The sequence below is a fragment of the Homarus americanus genome, unplaced genomic scaffold, assembly GCF_018991925.1.
Source record: "Homarus americanus isolate GMGI-L3 unplaced genomic scaffold, GMGI_Hamer_2.0 scaffold40248, whole genome shotgun sequence".
NCBI classification, from domain to species: Eukaryota; Metazoa; Arthropoda; class Malacostraca; order Decapoda; family Nephropidae; genus Homarus; species Homarus americanus.
The window spans coordinates 4,166,411-4,188,394 of NW_024712526.1; the positions used below are offsets into that span (position 1 = coordinate 4,166,411).

The window sequence follows — 21,984 nt, forward strand, 5'->3', positions numbered from 1 at the left end:
GTGTCTGAAAAAGTGGAGTTTGGGGGTCGGGCCAGTCTCTATTGGAATTAATCCCATATGCTCTGTTGTTCACTTAACGCGTTTTCACTTTCTAAGTGTTCCCCATGGGTTCAATTGACACAAATCTGATATATATATATATATATATATATATATATATATATATATATATATATATATATATATATATATATATATATATATATATATATATATATCTATCTATCTATCTATCTATCTATCTATCTATATCTATCTATCTATCTATCTATCTAGATAGATAGATAGATAGATATATATATATATATATATATATATATATATATATATATATATATATATTATCATATCTATCTATCTATCTATCTATCTATCTATCTATCTATCTATCTATCTATCATGACTATATATATATATATATATATATATATATATATATATATATATATATATATATATATATATATATATATATATATATACTGATAGATCTATAGATATATATATATATATATATATATATATATATATATATATATATATATATATATATATATATATATATATATATATATATATATATATATATATATATATATACAGTCAACCCTCACTTTACGCGGTCCCACATTCCGCGTTTCCACGGTACCCTGCCGAAACCGGAATGCTCACATTCCGCGGTACGTGTACCTTTACGCGGAGAGCGGCTGGCGAGCTGCACCATTTTTGGATCCAAACCTCCCTCCATCACTCCCGCCATCCGCCATGTTGTGTAAGCGGTGCGAGTAGGTTGCGCAGTGTGTCTCTTTGTTGCGTTATCAGTGACGTCATATGACGTATCGGACTGTAATTGGGCCATGCATCCTTACCTCCCTCCGCTGCTAGCTGTGATTGGTTTAAAGTAATATGACGTGTCCACCCGCGGGAAGGAGGGAGGAAAGACGACGCTTGACCTAGCCGCGGCAGTTTCATCCCTCCAGGCCACACCGTGTAAACGTGCCTCCATTGTTCTGTAAAATAACTTCCGCCGGACCACCGCCCCCAAAGAGAAACCTTTCCTTACCTGGACCCAGCCGCCCTAAGCCAAAGAAGACACGACGTTCCTTAAGCTACGAGGTGAAGTACAAGATCATCCAAGAGTTGGAGAAAGGAACAAGACAGGTTGATTTGGCGCGCCAGCATGGTGTGAACGAATCTACGATCCGGACGATAAAGAAGGATGCAGCCAAGATAAAGGAGCACATGAACATCACACAGTCTACAGGTGCTTCTATGATCAAGTATTTCCACAACCAGGTGCTTCTCAAGACGGAAAAATTACTTGTGAGCTACTTGGTGCGTCAGGCGCGACAGAACATGGCAGTGGACACGCGCTCAGTTAAGGAGTACGCACGTGAACTGTATGCTGCAGTGTCACGAAAGATGGGAATTACAGAGCCCAAACCCTTTAATGCTTCCTCTGGGTGGTTACAGAGGTTTAAGAAGAGAAACAAGATCACCAATATCAACCTTGGTGGTGAAGAAGCTAGTGCTGACCGTGTTGCGGCTAGGGAATTTCCTACGTTTTTACGTGAGATTATGGAGGAAGGACAGTACACCGACGACCAGGTGTTTAACATGGACGAATCTGGTCTTTTTTGGAAAAAGCTACCTTCCAAGACCTTCGCTGTGAAGAATGCCAGCAAGATTCGGGGCCGGAAGTTGCAGAAGGAGCGCATCACTGTCCTGTTTACCAGCAATGCCTCCGGTACCTGTAAGCTCAAGTTATCAGTGATCCACACAGCACGCAAGCATGGACATGACCAAGCTAAATGTCCACAGGCTGACCGCACGTAAGGCGTAGATGTTCTCTACACTGTCCCTCTCCTGGTTTGATGACTGTTTCGTTCCCGATGTGAAGAAATTCTGTGAGCAACAGAATGTGCCATTCAAGATTTTGTTGCTGCTGGACAACGCACCAGGACACTCGCCCCTACTGCTAGATCGTCACCCCAACGTAAAAGTGGTCTTCCTTCCTCCCAACACTACGTCTATATTACAGCCCATGGACCAAGAGTTAATCTGTAATGTAAAAGCTGCATTCTCTACTAAAAAATTCAAGCTCCTGAACGACTACACCAACACCAGGGAAGAGTTGCGTAACCTGAGTGACACCAACACCGATAGCAAGAGCGAAGACGACGAGGATCAACAGTTGGCAGAGCAAGAAGTACTTTTAAAACAATTCTGGAGAATATTCAACGTCAAGAAAGCTGTGGACTTCTTGGTGGAGGCATGGGATCAGCTGTCTGTAGCAACTGTTCGTCACACATGGAGACATGTGTTGCAAGGCATTCCGGCCGTTAGGCAGAGTCAATCTGTGACTGGTGAGGTTCAGACTGTTGCAGTAGCAGTGGACCTTGCCAGAGAAGCTGCGCAGAGTGTTACAGCTGCAGGCTTCTCCGAGACCACCAACGACGACATCCTGGAGGTGATAAGGGATCCTGATGTGACTACCGACGAGATGGTAGATGATGATGACGTCAGTGAAGAGGCAGGTGGTGCGTCATCCCAAGAAGAACGCCGCTTATCCCATAGTAATGTTAGGGGTGCCATCGAGTGTATCGAGAAAGCCAAGCTCCTCCTTTCCGACGACCCTGACGCAAACAGGTATGAAATCTTCACTACCCAGCTGTTGCAGACTATGGAGCCCTACATCAAGGTTTATCACGACAACATAAACACCAGCCGTCAGCAAAGCATAACAGAGTTCTTCGCCCGCAACCCACCACAGCCAGCCCAAGCCAGTGATAGTGACAGAGGTAGAGACAGTGATGATGACTTTGAGGGATTTGTCAGGGAGGCCCTGACAAGTGTGGATGACAGTGATGGTGACTCACCTGAGGGCCAGTAGCCTGCCCTCTGCCTCGGAACCAGCCTCCATTCCCGTACGCCGACCCATCTCTTCTACTAACGTAAGTGTTAACCCCAACCTTGTTTTTTTCTAACCTAACCTTCAGTTTATTGACTGTTCCCTTCTACAGTGGGGTATGCTATAACGAACGGATCCTACTACGAATATTCCTATAACGAACGGTTTTACCTATAAAATTGAGAATGCTATAACGAACGCAACTCTTACAACGAACGCGGATGAATACGGGACTATTTCGCCTGGCGCATGAATATTGTTGTACCGCGACCCACAACAAGAGCGTCAGGCGCCATCTTTGTCTCATTGTGTAGCCAGTGCACCACTGTTATTGTTGAAATTTCGTCTTTTGATGTGGAAATTCGCGTTATTTGTATAACTATTTTGTTATACAAGTATACAATTGTAACAATGAGTCGTCCAAAGCGAGTGAGAAAGCTAATAACCCTTGAAACTAAGAAAGAAATTATAAAGAAACGTGAGAATGGAAGAAGCATTGCGAAACTTAGTGATGAATATGGGATGGCTAAATCGACTATATGTACGATTTTGAAGAATAAAGAGGAGTTAAAAACTGTGCAAGTGGCTAAGGGAATCTTTAGACTTAGCAAAGCAAGGTGTAATGTGATTGAAGAGATGGAAAATTTACTCTTAGTGTGGATAAAGGAGAAAGAAATGGCAGGTGGTAACATTAGTGAAGCTATAATTTGTGAGAAGGCTAAACAATTGTTTGAGGACCTTAAAGCCAAGACTCCCAGTGGAAGTGATAGTGATGTGCCAGTCTTTAGGGGTACCTGCATGCTGAATAACACTAAGGTAAGATAAAGTACCGTATTTTTTACATTTTCCACAGAATTTTTTCAGTGTTAAGCGGTTGTATTTGGGGGCCTGGAACGGATTAATCTTATAATGAACGAGGTTCTGGAACCAATTACGTTCGTTATAGCATACCCCACTGTATATGATGTGTGGGTGAATACCATCATAAAGTTAAGATGTTATTTTTAGTAAAACGTACGTATTGTGTCGGGAAAAAGTGGAGTTTGGGGGTCGGCCCGGTCTCTATTTCAATTAATCCCATATGTTATGTTGTTCACTTTACGTGTTTCTCACTTTACGCGGGCCGCCGTGGGTTGAATTAACGTATATAGTATATATATATATATATGTATATATATATATATATATATATATATGTATATATATATATATATATATATATATGTGTATATATATATATATATATATATATATATATATATATATATATATATATATATATATATATATATATATATATATATATATATATATATATATATATATATATATATATATAAATCAATAGGTGCACGTGATCCAGGTATATGCTGATAACCACAAGGAAAAAGAACACACAAAGTTCCCAAGCGCTTTCGTGTAATTCACATCTTCAGGGGTGAGTACAGACTAAAATAGAAGTGCAGAACAAGTTATATATATACAGAGGAGGGTGAGAACAAGTCCACAGAGGTCAAGTATAGGTAATGACCCTACTAATCTTTACAAAAGCACCACAGCGGTCGGTAGTCAGGTCAGAGGGAAAACTGACCCAACCTTCTCACCTGGTTACAAATCTTCTTAATTACAAAATTGTCCAATTTGTACATACCATTACTCAAATTCATGTTAACGGATTCGGTATGTTTAATGAGACTAGATTCTATAATGTTCCTACTGTCAATTGAATTACAAGGTAATATTGAGGAGGCATTATCCCAGTCAATGCAATGTTTATTATCCCTCAAATGAACGAACAGAGCATTGGATTCTTGGCCTGTCCTAACACTTTATTTATGTTGTTTAAGTCTAGTCTTGTAACTAGACTTAAACAACATATATATATATATATATATATATATATATATATATATATATATATATATATATATATATATATATATATATATATATATATATATATATATATATATATATATATATATATACATGTTTTCTTAAATTCCTGCCTAAAACCCTGTGAAATTCATTATCACCTACTCTAATATACAAAAAATAAATAGGATTTACCTTATCCTTAAACTGTGAGAGATGACCTTTGGCTCCTGAACTTGAAGTGTTTTCCCAGTTAACAATTGGAGTATCCTCAGAGGATAATATTGATGCAACTTTTTCACTAATAAGTCTCTCCCTTTCTTCAACAGAACGCATAGCTAATGTTGTCTTCTGAAAATTGCCACGCCGTTTTCGTCCCTTACCCCTTGGGTGACCTGCCGTAGCTCGGTGACTCTCTGTTAAAGTAAACAAACTTCCACTTAAGTCTAAATGAAGCATTAAGTATCCTCATAAAATCTAGGTAGTGAGCCTTTGAACTCAATATTAATATAAAAGAAACCCAAGTTTTTCTTCTTAAACAAATAAATCTAATATAATTCCTTCCTTACATACCCATACAGAATACAGATACAGTACCTCCTGATTTATGCGGGTTTGGTTTGCGTCATTTTTAGAATAACTTTTTTTTTCATTTATGTGGACTTATGTTTGGAATAACGCAACCATCAACATACATCATCACTGGGTTGGCAGGGCGGTGGTGTGGTATTGCAAGTGCCGTAAGAGAGGCGCAAATACGCGTGGCATGGGTATGCAGCTTCCCACCTTGCAGTCCTCAGTGCGTGGATACAGTCTATAGTCACGGAGTGATACAGTACAGTATTTTGTGCTGCAGTATCTGTATATTGCACGTGTTTTGCATCATGCCACCAAAGTGTCCTTTAATTTCCCCACTATCTCTTCAATACTATCAACACTTGATGTCATCAGAATACAACTCCTCCCTGGGCAGATCAGTTCTAAAATTTAGCAATAGTGATTCTAAAGCCATGATAAACAAAAGGGGGCTCAAGTGAGACCCTTGGTGGACACCTACTTTCGCTTTAAGTTTATCACTATTTACCTGTACTCTTACAGAGTTTCTCAAGCCCTCATACAATGCCATAACCACTTGTACCAGACACTCCTTGACCCCCCTGGAAAACTCTTATCATATGCCTTCACTAAGTCTACAAATACAAGGTTCAACTTTCTCTCCTTTCCCAGATACTTCTCTTGTAGCTGCTTAACCATAATTGATTTAATCATAATTTATATTTTCCCCCATTCATGCAGGTTTTTTAACCTTTAGGCCCCGGGTGACGTTCCAAAACGTCCGACTAGCGCCTATTTCCCGCCATTTTTTTTATTTATTTATTTTTATTTTTTGAAAAGTTTATTTTTCTTCTCGATTTATCCCCACGCGGAGGGAGGGGGGGGGTGGGTTACTGCCAGCAGCACCCTAAGTCGGGGCTTAAGGGTTAATGTGATGCACCAGGGTGACTGTGTTCAAGACAAGCACACTGTCCCTCCATCAGCTGTTATTTACTCTGATTGTCATGATGTTTCCCTTTCTATACATGGCTGCATAACATCCATCTGGTTTATGCCTGTTGCTTTGCACATTATATTCATTTATTTTTATCCAGCTTCATGTGACCTGACAAGGAATATATTTTTCAAGAACAGCCTATCAAAACTTACATACCTGTATAGTAAACCTTGTTCTAATATGCATACCTTTTACTGGGGAGGGAAATATGATGGGCTGAGCCTTTCTGTCCTCATCCACAATCTGGTCTAACCCAAGGGCAAGTAACTTCTCTTCCTTGGCAGCTCTTTTCGCAACTTGCTCTTCAGCAGCAGAGCGTGAAAGAGCCAAGGCCATCATCAAGTCTGGGTCTGCTTTGGCTGCTCTAATGGATCTTGCTGTACTTTCTTTTGCCTAAAGAAAACATACACGATTTATGTTAGTGTACATGTACAGTATTTTCTCAATTTAACGAATTAATTCAAGCCACCCCTGTTCGTTAAACGGAAATTTCCTACAAATCGAGCTCTCAGTCAACTAAGTATATACTGGAGCACCTTAACTTTTGTCTTTATTCAAGACATGTTCAAAGGCAACTAAATTTACAGGGATGGAATGTCAGGTCACCCTTTCTTGGGTGGGGGATTAGTGGGTCTCATAACCTGAAGATGTCTTGAATAAAAACAAAAGCTAAAGTATTTTAAGGAGAGTGTGATAAGTTTAAGTATAAATGAGCAAAGTTGTATCCCTTCAACATTATATTATATAACATTTTAAAATATGGAATGAGAAAGCAGAAAGGTGTGGGTGTTGCCAAGTGTTCCTCAACAGCTGATGTTTATCTCGCCTCCAGGCAGTCACACAAGACCCTCACTGGATGCATGCTGTCTTAATTCCCGTGTGTGTGTGTGTGTGTGTGTGTGTGTCAGGAACACACCTCAACATCACATACACACATCCTCCAACATTTATTATTATATATTCTTGCATGATCAGCCTCTTATGGTGTATGTTTTATCATTGATAATATAAAATATTAAATACAGTACTACCATAAAAAATACAGTATATAATCAGTAATTTGCATAAACATTAAGAGTCAAGCTGAATAATAAGGTAAAATAGTATATTACTGCATATGAAGGGTAATGGTATTAACCCTTAGGCCCGGGTGACGTTCCAGAATGTCCGCCTATTTCCGCCATTTTTTTTCCTCAATTTATCCCCTCACCTGGGAGGAAGGGGGTACTGCCAGCAGCACCCTAACCCAGGGCTTAAGGGTTAATAAGCTCAAATTATTACAGTAACATATCTTTATTAATTAATAAATAACAATAAACAATATTTTGTCAAGTTACAGTGTGACTGACAGAGGCATGTGGGGAGCAATCAAGTTTCTCCCACTAGGGGTTTCCATCCCTCCTCCACCACCAGTCTATGTACAGAACTAAACAAAGAATTTATTTGAAATACTCTGTAACATTCAATGCCATAATATCCTGACCACTGGGTTAGTTATACAGATTTTACCCTGTGAAAAAGCCACAATTTTGAGCAACATATTACTTGGCATAGGGAAATGGACCCCAACACTACCAAGGTCAAATACTGTACATAGTTTTCCTAATCTCAATCACTTTTTAATTGCATTTTATAACACAAGAGATGTAATTTGTAAAGGATATGCCCGGTATTCTTTATTATATATTCCTAAGTGTCGCTGCTACTGCTTAGTCTTAAAAATATGTGCTTCTCTTGGTTATTTAATAATGTCTCACATACTAAAAGGAACATAAATGAAAAATGGCTGAATCTAACACGAAAACAGCACAATTCCTACCTTTCCTGTTCCTCTGTCTTGTCCGGTATCATTTGGCTGCACAAAAAGAGGAAGTCCTAACTGGCTTCTTTCTTCAACTTGCTTTTCTAGTAATCTTGAGGCCATCAGAAGTTGTTCTGAGGTTAATCCGTGAGTTTGGGCACAGTTCTTCATGTGGGAGCTACGCTGGACTTTGGACCTTTGAGACTGAATAAATGTTAGAAAGATGTACAAATAAGTGAATCATTATACAGCAAAGTTTATTGTAAATATAGTACAGTACAACTACAAATGCAGCCTTTGGCCAAAAGTGTAAGACATCAAATAAAAGTAAATAAAGTTAAATAAGTGCCTTCAGGTAAAACGATACTCTATGCCATGGAGGCAACCTTCTGAATCATTCTTCTAGTTAAGAAAAAATAAATTGAGACTGACCTTGATCACTGGATTTGGGGACCATGAGATTGGCATCAACTCTGAATTTTATATTAAAAAATAAAATAAATAATAAAAATAAAATAATTATAATAAACAAGAATGAAACCTATTCTTGTATTTTTCACTTCTAAAACCTATTTCCCACTACAGTACTTTGTAATGTGGCTGGAACCTAGATGAAATACATTCCAGTGGTGTAAACACATTTTTTGTTTCTTGTCATCCAAAAAACAATCAACTTTATGCTCTCCTATAATTCCCACACTGCTGTTTCCTGGACCTCCATCCCCCTCACTTCAAATGAATTCTCACCCCACCCTTCCATCTACATTATCTTCCATTTCCCTCCAGCAATCAACCTTGGAGTTGTACATCCATTTCACAAATCTTCCACAACCCATTCTCTCAGTACTGTACATCACATGTAGCTACAGTACATGAGTACACACTTTTGTAAACCCTGGACAGCTCTTTACCTGACAATTTTTTTTTTATGAACCCACACTCTGAGCCATTGAGGACACATGAGCACCTTGCCAAGTACTGTACTGCACACTGTAATATACGTACCTTCATACAAACAGGACATGGAAGTACTTGTGGTTTGTCTTTTTTTTCCCTTTCTAACTCTGTCTCTTCTTGGTCATCATCTTCCTTGGCCTTACTTGCTGTTACAACCAATGAATTATTTTCAGAGCATCTCTTTGTTAGTTTAAATTTCTGCAAACATTGTTTAAAATGATCAGAAAATATAGAACAAGGAACAATATGTTTGCAACAAGGACATAATTTTTCTGATTCAGAACATATAGATTTTTCTAAGTCCAAAAGAAAATTATTGTCTTCAGCAGCAGCATCTTGGGTATCAAGAGTTTGAGTCTCTGTCTTCACACATGGCAGGTCTGGATGATCAACAAAATCATCGTTGTTATCGTGTAAATCTGGGCCTTCTTTTTCTTTACACAAAATATGTTCACTTTGCACATTTTTCCCCGTGCCTCTCTTCGAAGGTCTACCACGTGGCCTTGGAGGAGCAGTAGACTTTTCAGCTTTGAGCTTCTTTGGAAGCCTAAAATAAAATTTGAAAAAACAATATAATTACATACCACATTAAATTAGTTCCATTTTCATTATTTCCAGTTCCTGATCTTTTTATTTGTTGTACCAAACTAATGTAAAAAAGAAGTGACCTGAATAATTACAGACATTACTGTATGCTGTATTATATACGTTCAACATTCATATTTTTGTAATATTCATCCCTTTAATTCTAATTATTGTATATGGTACAATTATCACATTATTGTTACCCAATACAATCAATAATTAATTCACAAATTTATTAATACTGTCCAATACAGGCAACCATGAAAAGTATGATAATCTATTATACAGTATAGTCCTGTACAGTCCTGTCTGGTGAAAGAAATGGAGAGTGTTTATGCATTGCCTGCCCACACAAATAAATGAAAGGTAAGGCTCAACTTACTGTATATATCTATGAAACATTGATATTTTGTTTCTTAATGGTACTGTACCTATGAATCTTTATTACTACAGCTAGTAATTTAAAGATGTAATGGTGCAATGTTACCTAAACTGGAAGGAAAAAATATGGACTGTATACATACAGAAATAATTTCCCTTTACGAAAAATTAATACTACCGGTAATTACCATATACAGTACAGTACTAAAACTGTATATTCACTAATAAACTGTATTCACATAAAAGGAGAGATAAAGACAAAGACACATGGTACTTCCAAAAGTGTGTGCACTTTGGGGTACTATATGGGAACTGAGAAGTGTGGGTGGCTGCCAGACTTATAGAGCGGGTACAAACCTACTCTAATAGGCCCAGCTCTAGGTGTATGTTCTCTGCCCATATGCGTATGATCTCAAAAAATTTGCAAATGAAACCTTAAGGGTATAAAAATATCATATACATATTTAGGTTGCTAAGGAGAGCAGCATTGCTATGATAGCAAGTATGTTAAGGGGAGACTGTTCCTTTACATTGCTTTTCATAAACTTTCCTAATACAGTACCTGTACAGTGTACTGTTACACAAAACTGTAATACATTTAAATACAAGAACAAATGTCTTCTTACCTTATTTACCTCATGGCCACCTAAACTAGAGGTGGCCATCCCAAAGGAAGAAGGCCAGTAGCCTGTGTAGGATCCCTCTATTATCTGTTAAAAGTCTTGTCAAGGGTTATTTTAAAACCCAGACTGTTCTCAATTCCTCAGCTTTAGCTGGTAGACTGTTAAATACAGTAAACACCCTGCACTTATTTTAAACCTTGAGCTTAGGTTTTAGCCTTGAGGTATTACAGTATACGCTTCTCCAGAGATACTTCCCGAGAAACCCTTATATCCCATCCAATAGAGCCCTTACCAACCATGGTTTTGCCCTACGCATTTGATAATTCTAAACCCTAACCTCCGTGGCTGGTGATGGAATTACTGTACTGTATGGTACTTATAAAACAAGGGACCTGGGCAATACTCTGATTAATCTTACATGTATTAAAGGTGTTGTACTTTTGGCCACTTTCAGTCTCCTATTACACAGCAAAAACATTAATCTACAATACTGTACTGTACTGCATTCAGTTAATAATACCTTCTTGCAACTAACATCTTCCGTACAACTGCTGCTGCAATATGCCAAGCAGCAGATATGTGAGTACAGTACCTGCAAATCTTAACCTGAGAATGGGTGCAAATGCCAAAGTAAATGAGACTATGTACAGTCTCAGTCAAGATTCTTCGAACACTGCTGGAGACAGCGGGCAACTCAGGGCCGTTTGTTTACTATAGTACGTAGTATAATATAATATGAAACAACAAAGCCCAACCATTAATTAAGCAACAGGGAACTAAGTAACCAATCACCGATACAATTTTACATTCATTCATAATTTTTACTATGCACAATAGTAAACAAACGGCCTTGAGTTGCCAGCTGTCTTCAGCAGTGTTCGAAGAATCTTGAACGAGACCGTACCTGATTAGCTTAATATATTTTACCTTCCTTGTAAATCAAATAATTAATTTCAAAACAGGACACTTGTCAGAATGTCAGCAAAATCTTTTATAATCCCACAAATGCCAAGAAATAGGTGAATATGAAAGTGCCCAATGATGAGTACCAATAGAGAACCAACACCAAATTACAAGAGGAAAAGCATAGCATTCCTACTACTGTACATAGGTTATTGGCAGACCTTCAAAGTACAGTACAATAACTTTAGTCCAACAAAAATTTGAACTAGTTTCTTTAGATTTTTAATCTTAGAAAACAGTAATGAAGTTGTAAATTTTAATATTTTGTTTACCTGAAGACAATGGCAGTATCTTGAAAGTCATCAGTGATATCGTGTAAAGATGAACCCGACACACACGGCAAATCCACTTCATGTTTTCTCTTGCGAGAAAGGCGAATACTCCTACCAGCACTCATTTTGGGGCTCATTGATTTACAATTTTCCTTTATTTACAAGATACATCTAATGTTCAAATAAAGACTGATTCTTTTGTAGAAATGGAGGAAATATATACATTCAGGACAAATTAATTTGCCAATACTATTTTACATTAGCAATGGCTCATATAAGAAGTTCATTTCCACTAAAAAAATACAGTACTGTAGCTACACATTTTTTCTGTATACAATACGTAAAATTCAAAACAACTTATGCCTTATTATTCAGATAAAACAATGCATTTCCTTTCATAACTTATGCAACATGTTATCAACCACCAAAGGAGTGTACAGTAGTACAGTACTCAGAGATTATCAAGTTATCATATAACTGAAAATATCATCCATAAAATTCTACAAAGTCCTTAAATCAAATGAAAAGCTTAACATGTTAATGTTATTGATACGAAAAAAAAATAAATAAAAAATAAGTAGCCAAAAGTAATTATTTTTCCTTTGATGATGTTACAACATTAAACAGGACGGTCCTCTTGCTTCTGTTTGTTCTTTCTTATGGTCTCTGAGGACTGAGTTAAAGAGCGGCCCATTAACTCACGATGATCCTCAACAACCTCACTGTCCTTCAGGGCCCCATCTTTGATCTTCTGGGCTGCAGCTTGTGAATGCGGCATATAACTGCAGTGGAAAAACACACAGTACTGTAGACACCAAGTTTATGAGATAAACTGTATCACATACAGGGTATTACTTTACAAGCTTATTTGTAACATTAACAATTTAATCTAATTATACAGTTAAAGTACAGTACAGTATAAGGTAAATTTGATGAAGCACAATACTGTACAGTACAGTACATTGACCCCCTTGTTCATCATGGACTCACTTGAACACTTTTTTTTAATTACTACCTGGTATTGCTTAACACAGGGCTAAGATTCGTTCGAACGAGGGTTGAGCCGGACTAACACAGCAAAATTCAGAAGAACGAATTCAGGTAGAAAACGCTTTGTTTGGGCCATTACAGTCAACGGGGAGATATTCCCAGCAGGCCAACGGTTGAGTCCATTACAGTTTACGGGTAGCGTACCCATGCTAGTGCTCAGTACAACCACAAACAAAAACTTCACTTGCTTTCTCACCATGGCTCCACCAAAATGTTCTCTAAGTGTCTCTGCCTAAGGACACTCCAGCAAAGAAGAATAAGACAGTTTACCCTAGAGAGTAAATTAGACATTCTTTAAATACAGTAAAGCCTCCGATAACAACAGTTTGACCAACAACTTTTCATCTTTAAAACCCTAGTTAATTTAGGACCCAATTCAATTTACGTCCTTATTTCATTAGTATTTACGACCAAAATATAATAAAAATTAAATAAAATTGCATTTTCATATAAATAACAACTAAATCCCGATATGTATTATAAAAAAAAAGAAATTACTGTATAAAAAATTTAGAGCGCCTTGCGCAAAGAAACTGCTTTGCTAATGAATGGTAAACAACAGTCGGAGCTTGGCGGGCCTTTTGTTTTCACCATCAGGAACAAGAGAAAAACTTTCTCAGGTTTCTCACAGCATTTTTGCATCCCTATTCAACATGAGCAAGAGAGCAAGTGATGGTAGTCTTGTTTCAAAAGCTAACAGAAAGTGTATAAACTTAGCCGAGAAACTAGATGTGTTAAAACGATATGAAAAAGGTGAGAGGTCAGTGGATATTATATGGAGCAAGCAATGAACATATTTTCTGAAGTGGATCCATTAACAGAAAAAAGCATTAAAATTTAAATAAACACAAATGACCTCTACATAAGGATGTATAATGAGAAAAGAAAGCAGCTGTGCAAGGTTCTTTCGACAGCTTTATTATTCGAAGGTCTAAACCATCAACTTCAGCTACACCATCAAATTCAGCATCATAAGCAGCTTCAACATCAACTTCAGGTTCAGTAACAGTTTCAGCAACAGCTTTATGGAAAGCTACAGCTTCAGCCGGAGCTGAACCTGATGACATTGTCATCTGAGTAAAAACTCACACAATATTCATTGGCTGTCCTTATGTTTTAGACTTTACCACCATTGGTGAGTAAAATTTTTGTTTTACATTCGTAAATATTATTTAAAACATATATGAACAGTAAATAAGTGTTGCTTTCATATTCATATGTAGAGAAATGACGATATGTTTTCACATGTGTGCACTTACTGTTCATACGTTGGCGTTCCCAATAGTCTAGCTTTATTTCTTTACCATTAGTGGTTAGCTACTTCTAGTGTTCCATTTATTAACATTAAATAACATTACTTAAAACAGACATACAGGTATTAAATTTTTTTCAATTAAGTTCACTACAGCTACAACCAGGGTCTTATTTTCTTCAGTTTCTTATGTAGAACCATCGTCACTCACGAAAACAATGCCGTCTTGTTCTCCTCGTGTGTGTTTTAATATTCTACGTATTATTAATGAATTACATTGTTCATTTCACATATATAAAAATTAATTCAATCAAATACATATTCAGTAATAAACAATAATGAATCTTGTGTACAATTCTTAAAAAGAAAAATGACGCGGTATCCTTAAATGCACACGTATATGTTGGCGTTCCCAATACTGTATATCTCTTTTTTTTCTTTGCCATTAGTGGTTAGCTACTTCTATTGTTCCATTTATTAACATTAAATGCCATTAGTTAAAACATATACATTCATTTTTTTACATTAATTTTACTACAGCTACAACCAGGGTCTTAGTTTCTTCATTTTCTCCTGTAGAACTATCGTCCAGGACTCCCGGCTGTAAACACAAACGAAAGCAATGGCGTCCCATCTCCTCTTGTGTGACCATGTTATTATTCATTTATATTGTATAAGGTGCATTCAGAAACATTATTTAAAGAATATAGTTTGCACTTTTCATTAATTGTATTGTTTTGGGGGGGAAAAGAGGGTAAAAAGCCACACAAAAGATGTGAAAAGGTCATACTTGGGAACACATCTCATTATTATTGCTTTATTTTAATAGTAATTAATGATTCGCGATACGACGATTCACCTTACACTGCAATATTGGAGGACACATTAACGTCGTTATTCGAGGCTTTACTGTACCAGAGCAAGGCCAATCTGTTGCATCTGGCGGATGTTAATTTCCAACCAACATCCTAGACCACCATCATTCTTCATACCCTTCATAGTTGAGTACAATATACATACTGTACAGTAAATAATATCTCCATTAGCCGGAATCCCTCTTAACTGAAACGCTCCAATAGTCAGAACTGATCTCTCAGAAATCGTTCCCAAAGCTGGAATTTTCCGGAAAATTCCAGCTTTGGGAAAAAATTTTCAAGACGCACATTTTCTGGAAAATTCCCAGAAAATTTTCCCAGTACTCGGAAAATTCTAGGGACGGGAGTTTTTTCAGGGCTTGAGAGATAAAAATCGGGTGCTTTCTCCGGAAATTCCGGGAATGGGGAATATTTTTCTGAGTTCATGAGATGATTTTGTGTGCTATTTCAGAGAAAATTTTTCCGTTACATGTACCTGGAAAATTCCGGGATGAGGGATTTTTTTCCGGCCTTTAGAGTCGTCTCGTTACCCGGAAATCACTCATTCCCAGAAGTGCTCTGCACCAATTGTTCTGGCTAATGGAGATATCCCTATTATTCTTATTTATTTGCTTATTTGCCATGTTTAAGTCAGACAATCTTATGACTAGAGAGAGATCCAGACCACCCACTCTGTCTGAGTGGTTTCTCCATGAATGAGTCTATCAAGTGAATGCTGAGAAGATTAGAGGCATGATTTCAGGTATATAAACATAACTTGTTCCCACTAAACAAATCTTGGGAATTTTATAGTTGAAATCAGTAGTTTTGACAATTCTAAGACACTTTTCTTCAATGGCATTTCTGTTGCAAATTACATTTAAGCAAGATATTTAACATTTTATTATACAGTAAACCCTCACTTTACGCGGTCAATTGAACCCATGGCGGCCCACGTAAAGTGAACAACATAACATATGGGATTAATTGAAATAGAGACCGGGCCGACCCCCAAACTCCACTTTTTCAGACACAATACCTACGTTGTAGTAAAAATAACTTCTTAATTTTATGATGGTATGCACACACAATTAATAATTAAGAGAAATATCAATAATATTAGGTTTTTTAACACTTACATTAGTAGAAAAGATGGCTGGGCACACGGGGATGGGGGGTTGGTTCCAAGGCAGAGGGCAGATTATTATTGGCCCTCACCTGTATCACTTGTATCAATTGTATCACTATCCACCACAGAGGCTTGCAGGGCCTCATTGTCAAACCCCTCAAAGTCTATATCCTCACTATCATTATCACTGACTTGGGCCGGCTGTGGTGGGTGGCGGGTGAAGAGCTCGGTAATGTTTTGATGACTGGGCGACCTTGTGCGCACCCAGCTCGCGCCACTCCGCGTAAAAGGGTACACACACCGCGGAAAGTGAGCATTCCGGTTTCGGCAGGGTACCGCGTAAACGCGTAAAGTGGGACCGCGTAAAGCGAGGGTTAACTGTATATGTTCAAGCCTGACAGTACACACCAAGAACATAACACATCAAAACTTTCGGAAAAACCTAGTTTCAACTTTGATTTTTACCCCATTGTGGCAACAAGTGAAATTTTACCCCCTTTTTTTCGTAGTGGATACAGGTATGGCAGCCACATGCCAAAAATCACACTGGATATAGGTATGGCAGCCATATTGACAGACTGTGTTGTTAATGGTTAGGTTGGACAGAAAGGCCATCTTAATAACAATCATTGTATAGTCCCCCAACCATGCATGTGCATTAAGCTACCATAATAAAATACATCAATGTTCCTCCTACAGCTGCCGTATTCTGCACCTGTATCTGGTGCTTTTATGTGTGTGTATTCAAGGTAAGAAACAAGTTTTTGACAATACTTGACGAGTGTAGTCCAACCTTACGACTAATTTGATATCATTTCTGTAATTGTTGACAACTAAACGCTGCAATTTCACTGTGTTTTATAGTGGACACTATCATAGCCATAGTTTTGGCAAACGTGTTAAAAAGTGGTTATTTCTAAATTAAACCTAACCTAACCTTAGTTGATGAGAAAAACAATATGCATTAGCACTGTTAGAAGATCACACCAACCTAACCAAAGAAACCTACCTAACTTTACCTAACTTCCTAGCCTTGAGGCTCCACCCTCTTGACCACCCATGCATATTAAACAGAAAGAACTTACTATGAAATGGTGTAATTTTATGTTTTTTTGTGGACGTGAGAGCAGCCGCCCAGTCCCTGTGGCTCATAAACATACAATGGCAACTGGCGTTGATCGGAGATGATTGGCCGTGTACCGCCGACAAACAAACAAAGTACGTATACTGTAGTGTGCGCCTAGTCGCCTAATTATCTACCAAAGGAAGCAATCCCCCCCCCCCAAAATGATCATCAACAGAACTCACTGATGAAAATAAAATATAAAGTACAGTATTATTATCATTACAGTCATATAGCAAATTTTAAGATTTTAAGTTTTGAAGTCAGTAGTTAAGATAATTGTAAGACACTTTTCTTTTATAGTGTGTCCATCAGAAATTTACATTTTTCAAGTATTTTAACTGATAAAATTACCAACAACATTAGTTGTTCAAAGTGGGCAGGGCTTTGAAGTACAGTAGAAGGAAAATGTGGGGTAAAATATTAAAGTAACACCAAACAAACCTTTCAAAACCTTACCTAACCTTTCCTAACTTGTAAAAATGTTAAGAATCACTTTCGAGTTTATGGATCCCTCCTCATCTGAGCACCAAAAACACCTAATAAAAACCGAAAGCAACACCATCACCTACTAAACATGAGTAAGGTAAACTTTTTTATAGTTTTAGGATTTTTAAAGTTTAGGAAACATTAGGCCAAGTTTTAAAAGTTTTAATATTTTTATTATACTGTGTATATATATATATATATATATATATATATATATATATATATATATATATATATATATATATATATATATATATATATATATATATATATATATATATATATATATATATATATATATATAAATTAGTATTTTACCTCACATTTTCCCTCTACTTCAAAGCCCTACCCACTTTAAACAAGTAATATTGTTGGTAATTTTATCGATTAAAATTCTCGGAAAATTATAAATTTCCGACAGAAATGCGTTTGAAGAAAAATGCCTTACAATTGTCTAAACTAGTGATTCCAAAACTTAAAATCCTAAAATTCGCAACATGACCGAAACAATAAATTTACCAAATATAAACATAAAAATAGTCGTCAACATTAGTCGAAATTACTAATGAGTGCTGTCATAAACTCTTACCAAACATAAACTCACATAGGTCCATCATTGGTTAATATTTAGTAGTTGCCAACACCTAACTAAATACTGAGTCATATACTGTATAGGGAGAAACAGAGAAAAAGAAAATTATACCATAACGTTTCTGTCGGAAATTTAAAGTTATCGAGTGATTTAACTTTCATTTTACAATATTCGGCCAATCAGCATGATTGGTGATGTGACATCATAGTCGTGCACGCAAATCAGCGCATGCCAATGTAACCTAATATTCGTGCATCAATCAGCACAAGTCTCGATTCGCGGGCAGTTGGAAGATGAAGTCTGTGTGAAAAGGATGTACAGCCAACAAAAAAAATGTCTGCACCTTTATGGTGTTATACAATATAACACACCAGACTAAGAATTCTGAACAACACTCATTTACGTGGGTGATTCATGTTAATTTCTCTGTATTAACTATATGTAATATAAAAAATACATCATACCGGTTATACACTGCATCACACAACCAAATTAACATGGCCTCAGTTAGTGATCGTTGCAAAGGGATGCAGGATATTTTTTGCTGACTGTACATTGGCTTCCTGGCACGTTATTCAGCATGTTTTGGACGCAGCAGCCGTTGACATTTTTAGGGCTCACGGTGTTCTTGTTTCATTTGTAAAGTGTCCGAGATGTAATTCCGTGTCAATACCGTGTAGATCGCCATGCATGGTACCGTGATAAAAGACGGACACTAACGAAGACACCACTTTCTCATTCAAGTGGCATCACTATCCTTCTGTATCTCTTACTTAAGGTAAGTTTCTTACACATTAGGGGTTAGGTTAGGTTTTTACATTTTTTGACATTTGACTTTTTTTTTCAATACTGTATCTCAACAATGGCTCATTTCTGATGGCAATGAAGGACATACTTGTATTTAGCATGATGATTTACACTATAAAAACCCATTTTCAAAAGTCCATTAGTTGTTGGCAACTACTAAATATTAACCCTCGTTTATTGAAAAAAATACAGAAAAACAAATATACAAAAACTGCAGTTCCTGCACATGATAAGCAATTTTCTTGGGGGAAGAATAATTTTAAATACATTTAGTTGAAACTAGGTGGGTTAGGTGTGCAAGAAACATTAGGTATTCTGCTTTCCACTTCACAGCCATTAGTCACAGAAATTGTAAATCATACCTTAAAATGGATTCTGCTGAAAGAATTATTTTAAAATATTTTTCATTGTCGCTCAACTGAACTTAAACTTAAAAAATAAAAAAAACGGTAATTATTGACGACTGACCCACCAGCGACTTAGCATAGTAAACGATTATAAAAACACCGCAATTTCAACGTGTTCTAAAGAGGACGCTCATAGTTTGTGCATTTTTTTCCAAACCTAACTAAACTAAACTTAACCTAACCTAACCCAACCTAGCTTTAACCTTAACTTTAACCTAACATATACATAAAACTGTTTTACCTTAATATTCGTTTAAATGCACTAGCCAGTATCACCTACGACATGCTATCTATTTACAATCTTACCTTATATACGTCCTCAACTAACATCAAACCCTCCTGGAAATTATTATTTAAATGAAAATCTCATAAAAAATAAATAATAATAATCTGCCATGTGCCGTGCGCAGTCTAAGATATGTAAAACTACAGGTTCAACTCTTGGTTAGGTTAGGTAAGGTTAGTTTAGATTTGGTTAGGTAAGGTTAGGTAAGATTAGGTAAGGTAAGGTAAGGTTAGGTAAACATTTTTCTGGTGTGTTTATATGTGCTTTCTGCCAAATTTAACCTTCGTCTCCATGGAAAATTACCGTAGTAGTTTTCTGGGAATTTCAAAACTATTAGTTTCCCAAGGAAACGAATTTTCATTTTTGAAGAAAGCACATAAAAAAAAAGAATAATATGTTTTTAATTAGAAATAGCGTTGGTGCATAAAACGAATTTTACCCTGTTTTATAGACGACAAATGTCATACTTAGTGCAAATGTTCTTTTTTACCCAATCCAACCTAACCTAAACTTAGCATAAAACCGCCACATTACCACCGAGGAGACAAAGTAGTGAGCACATTAGGCGTCTAAATATACAGTATACCAAACGAAGCATTTACACAACAAATGATTATCATATAAAAACTCACTGGTGAAAATAGTGGGAAAATAAACACTAACTCAAATAACTCGTCGGCAGGTCAGTCGTCAATATTAACCCAAAACAGAACCATAATAACAAACACACAAGAATTATATCATAAAAAAATAACTCACTGAATGCCAGTCCCAATCAGTCCTGACAGGGCCAGTATCCCCAGAGCAAAGCGGTGCCTAAACCGGCGTAATTCTGTTCCTTTTACACGACGATTATAATAAGGATCTTCAGAAGTCATGTTCGTATATAATCCTTGATCAGAGTTTGTGGCGTCTAAATATTATAACAGCCTTAATTACTGAGTTGGTCATAAGTCACATTTTCAAACCTCTCCTTCCACTGGTCAACAACATACTGAGTCTGATTGTCTGTGTACGTTTTTGATTACAGAAAATGTATGATGTACAAATTTATTGGGTAACTAATACAAGCGGATATAGAGGAGGAAGAAATCTTTTACTTTACCTTTTTTTTCTTTCATCCTCTTCACCGCTGATCGATGCACATTGTGCAGTACGTGTTTTTATGCAAATTCCGTTTAATGTTGTCGAAAATTAATAACGAATAATAGTTTATTTCTTCTGTAGAATATAGATATTGTGGGGTAAGGGTTATTTGGTTCACACTCAGGATGGGATGGAGAATGGAAACTCACAATGTGATCTCTGTATACATATTGTATTGGATGTACAGTGCAGCTTGGTGCTGGGAAGGCAGCATGGTTACAAGCGTGATGTAGAGAGAGCTGGTTGGTGAGGGTGCTCAGAGGAGGACAGCTTGTGGGTTGCCATGCTCGCCGGCGGGAGCGAGGGCCGCCAGGCAGGAGGAGGTGTTGCTTGCTGGTTGGTGAAGGTAGAAAAGAGAGGTAGGTCACCACGAGGTCAGGTCTTATATAGCGGAGGTAGGCGTGGCTTAATAGTTGACCTCCGTCATGTAAGGCGGCGCTAGTTGACCTAGACCACGAGGCATACACTGGGGAATTCGCGGGGTCGGCTACTCAGCGACAAACAGCGTTTGTAGGGGAGAAACCCACTACAATATGTCTTTTTTTTTTTTTACATGGATTCGCCCACCTGGGCACAGGTCACTGACCCTGTAGTGGACTCTCTCCTACAACAGCCTAGCCGTATCCCATAGCAACGGAGTTCTGCCAAAGCCTAGTTGCCGGTGTCGACCCCTACCCCCCAATGTCTTGACACGTCAGGGAAACTAGCGCGACTCGAGACACCGGCAACTAGGCTTTGGCAGAACCGTTGCTATGGGATACAGCTAGGGCTGTGTAGGAGAGAGAAATTAAGAGAATCCACTACAACCCATATCGCCCCCCCCCCCAGGTCCCGATATGGGCGAAAATGTAACACAGTACAGTACTGTAATAACAACAATAATAATAATTAGTTCATAAACAGTAAATAAAATTTATAATAAAAAATAA

The 21,984-nt window shown here is 37.3% G+C and overlaps 1 protein-coding gene across 1 annotated transcript in view; it reads right to left on the reverse strand.

Annotated features, from left to right (window-relative positions):
- The window catches only part of LOC121861027, a 45,807-nt gene extending 24,890 nt beyond the window's left edge, over positions 1–20,917 (reverse strand). Inside the window, exons 1-6 of the mRNA XM_042358507.1 lie at positions 20,669–20,917; positions 11,921–12,702; positions 9,145–9,643; positions 8,158–8,343; positions 6,527–6,731; positions 4,982–5,202 (exon numbers count right to left, since the gene is read on the reverse strand). Coding sequence (XP_042214441.1) covers positions 4,982–5,202; positions 6,527–6,731; positions 8,158–8,343; positions 9,145–9,643; positions 11,921–12,057 — 1,248 coding nt within the window. The 5' untranslated portion in view covers positions 12,058–12,702; positions 20,669–20,917. The remainder of the gene's footprint in view (positions 1–4,981; positions 5,203–6,526; positions 6,732–8,157; positions 8,344–9,144; positions 9,644–11,920; positions 12,703–20,668) is intronic.
- Between the last annotated feature and the right edge of the window lie 1,067 nt (positions 20,918–21,984).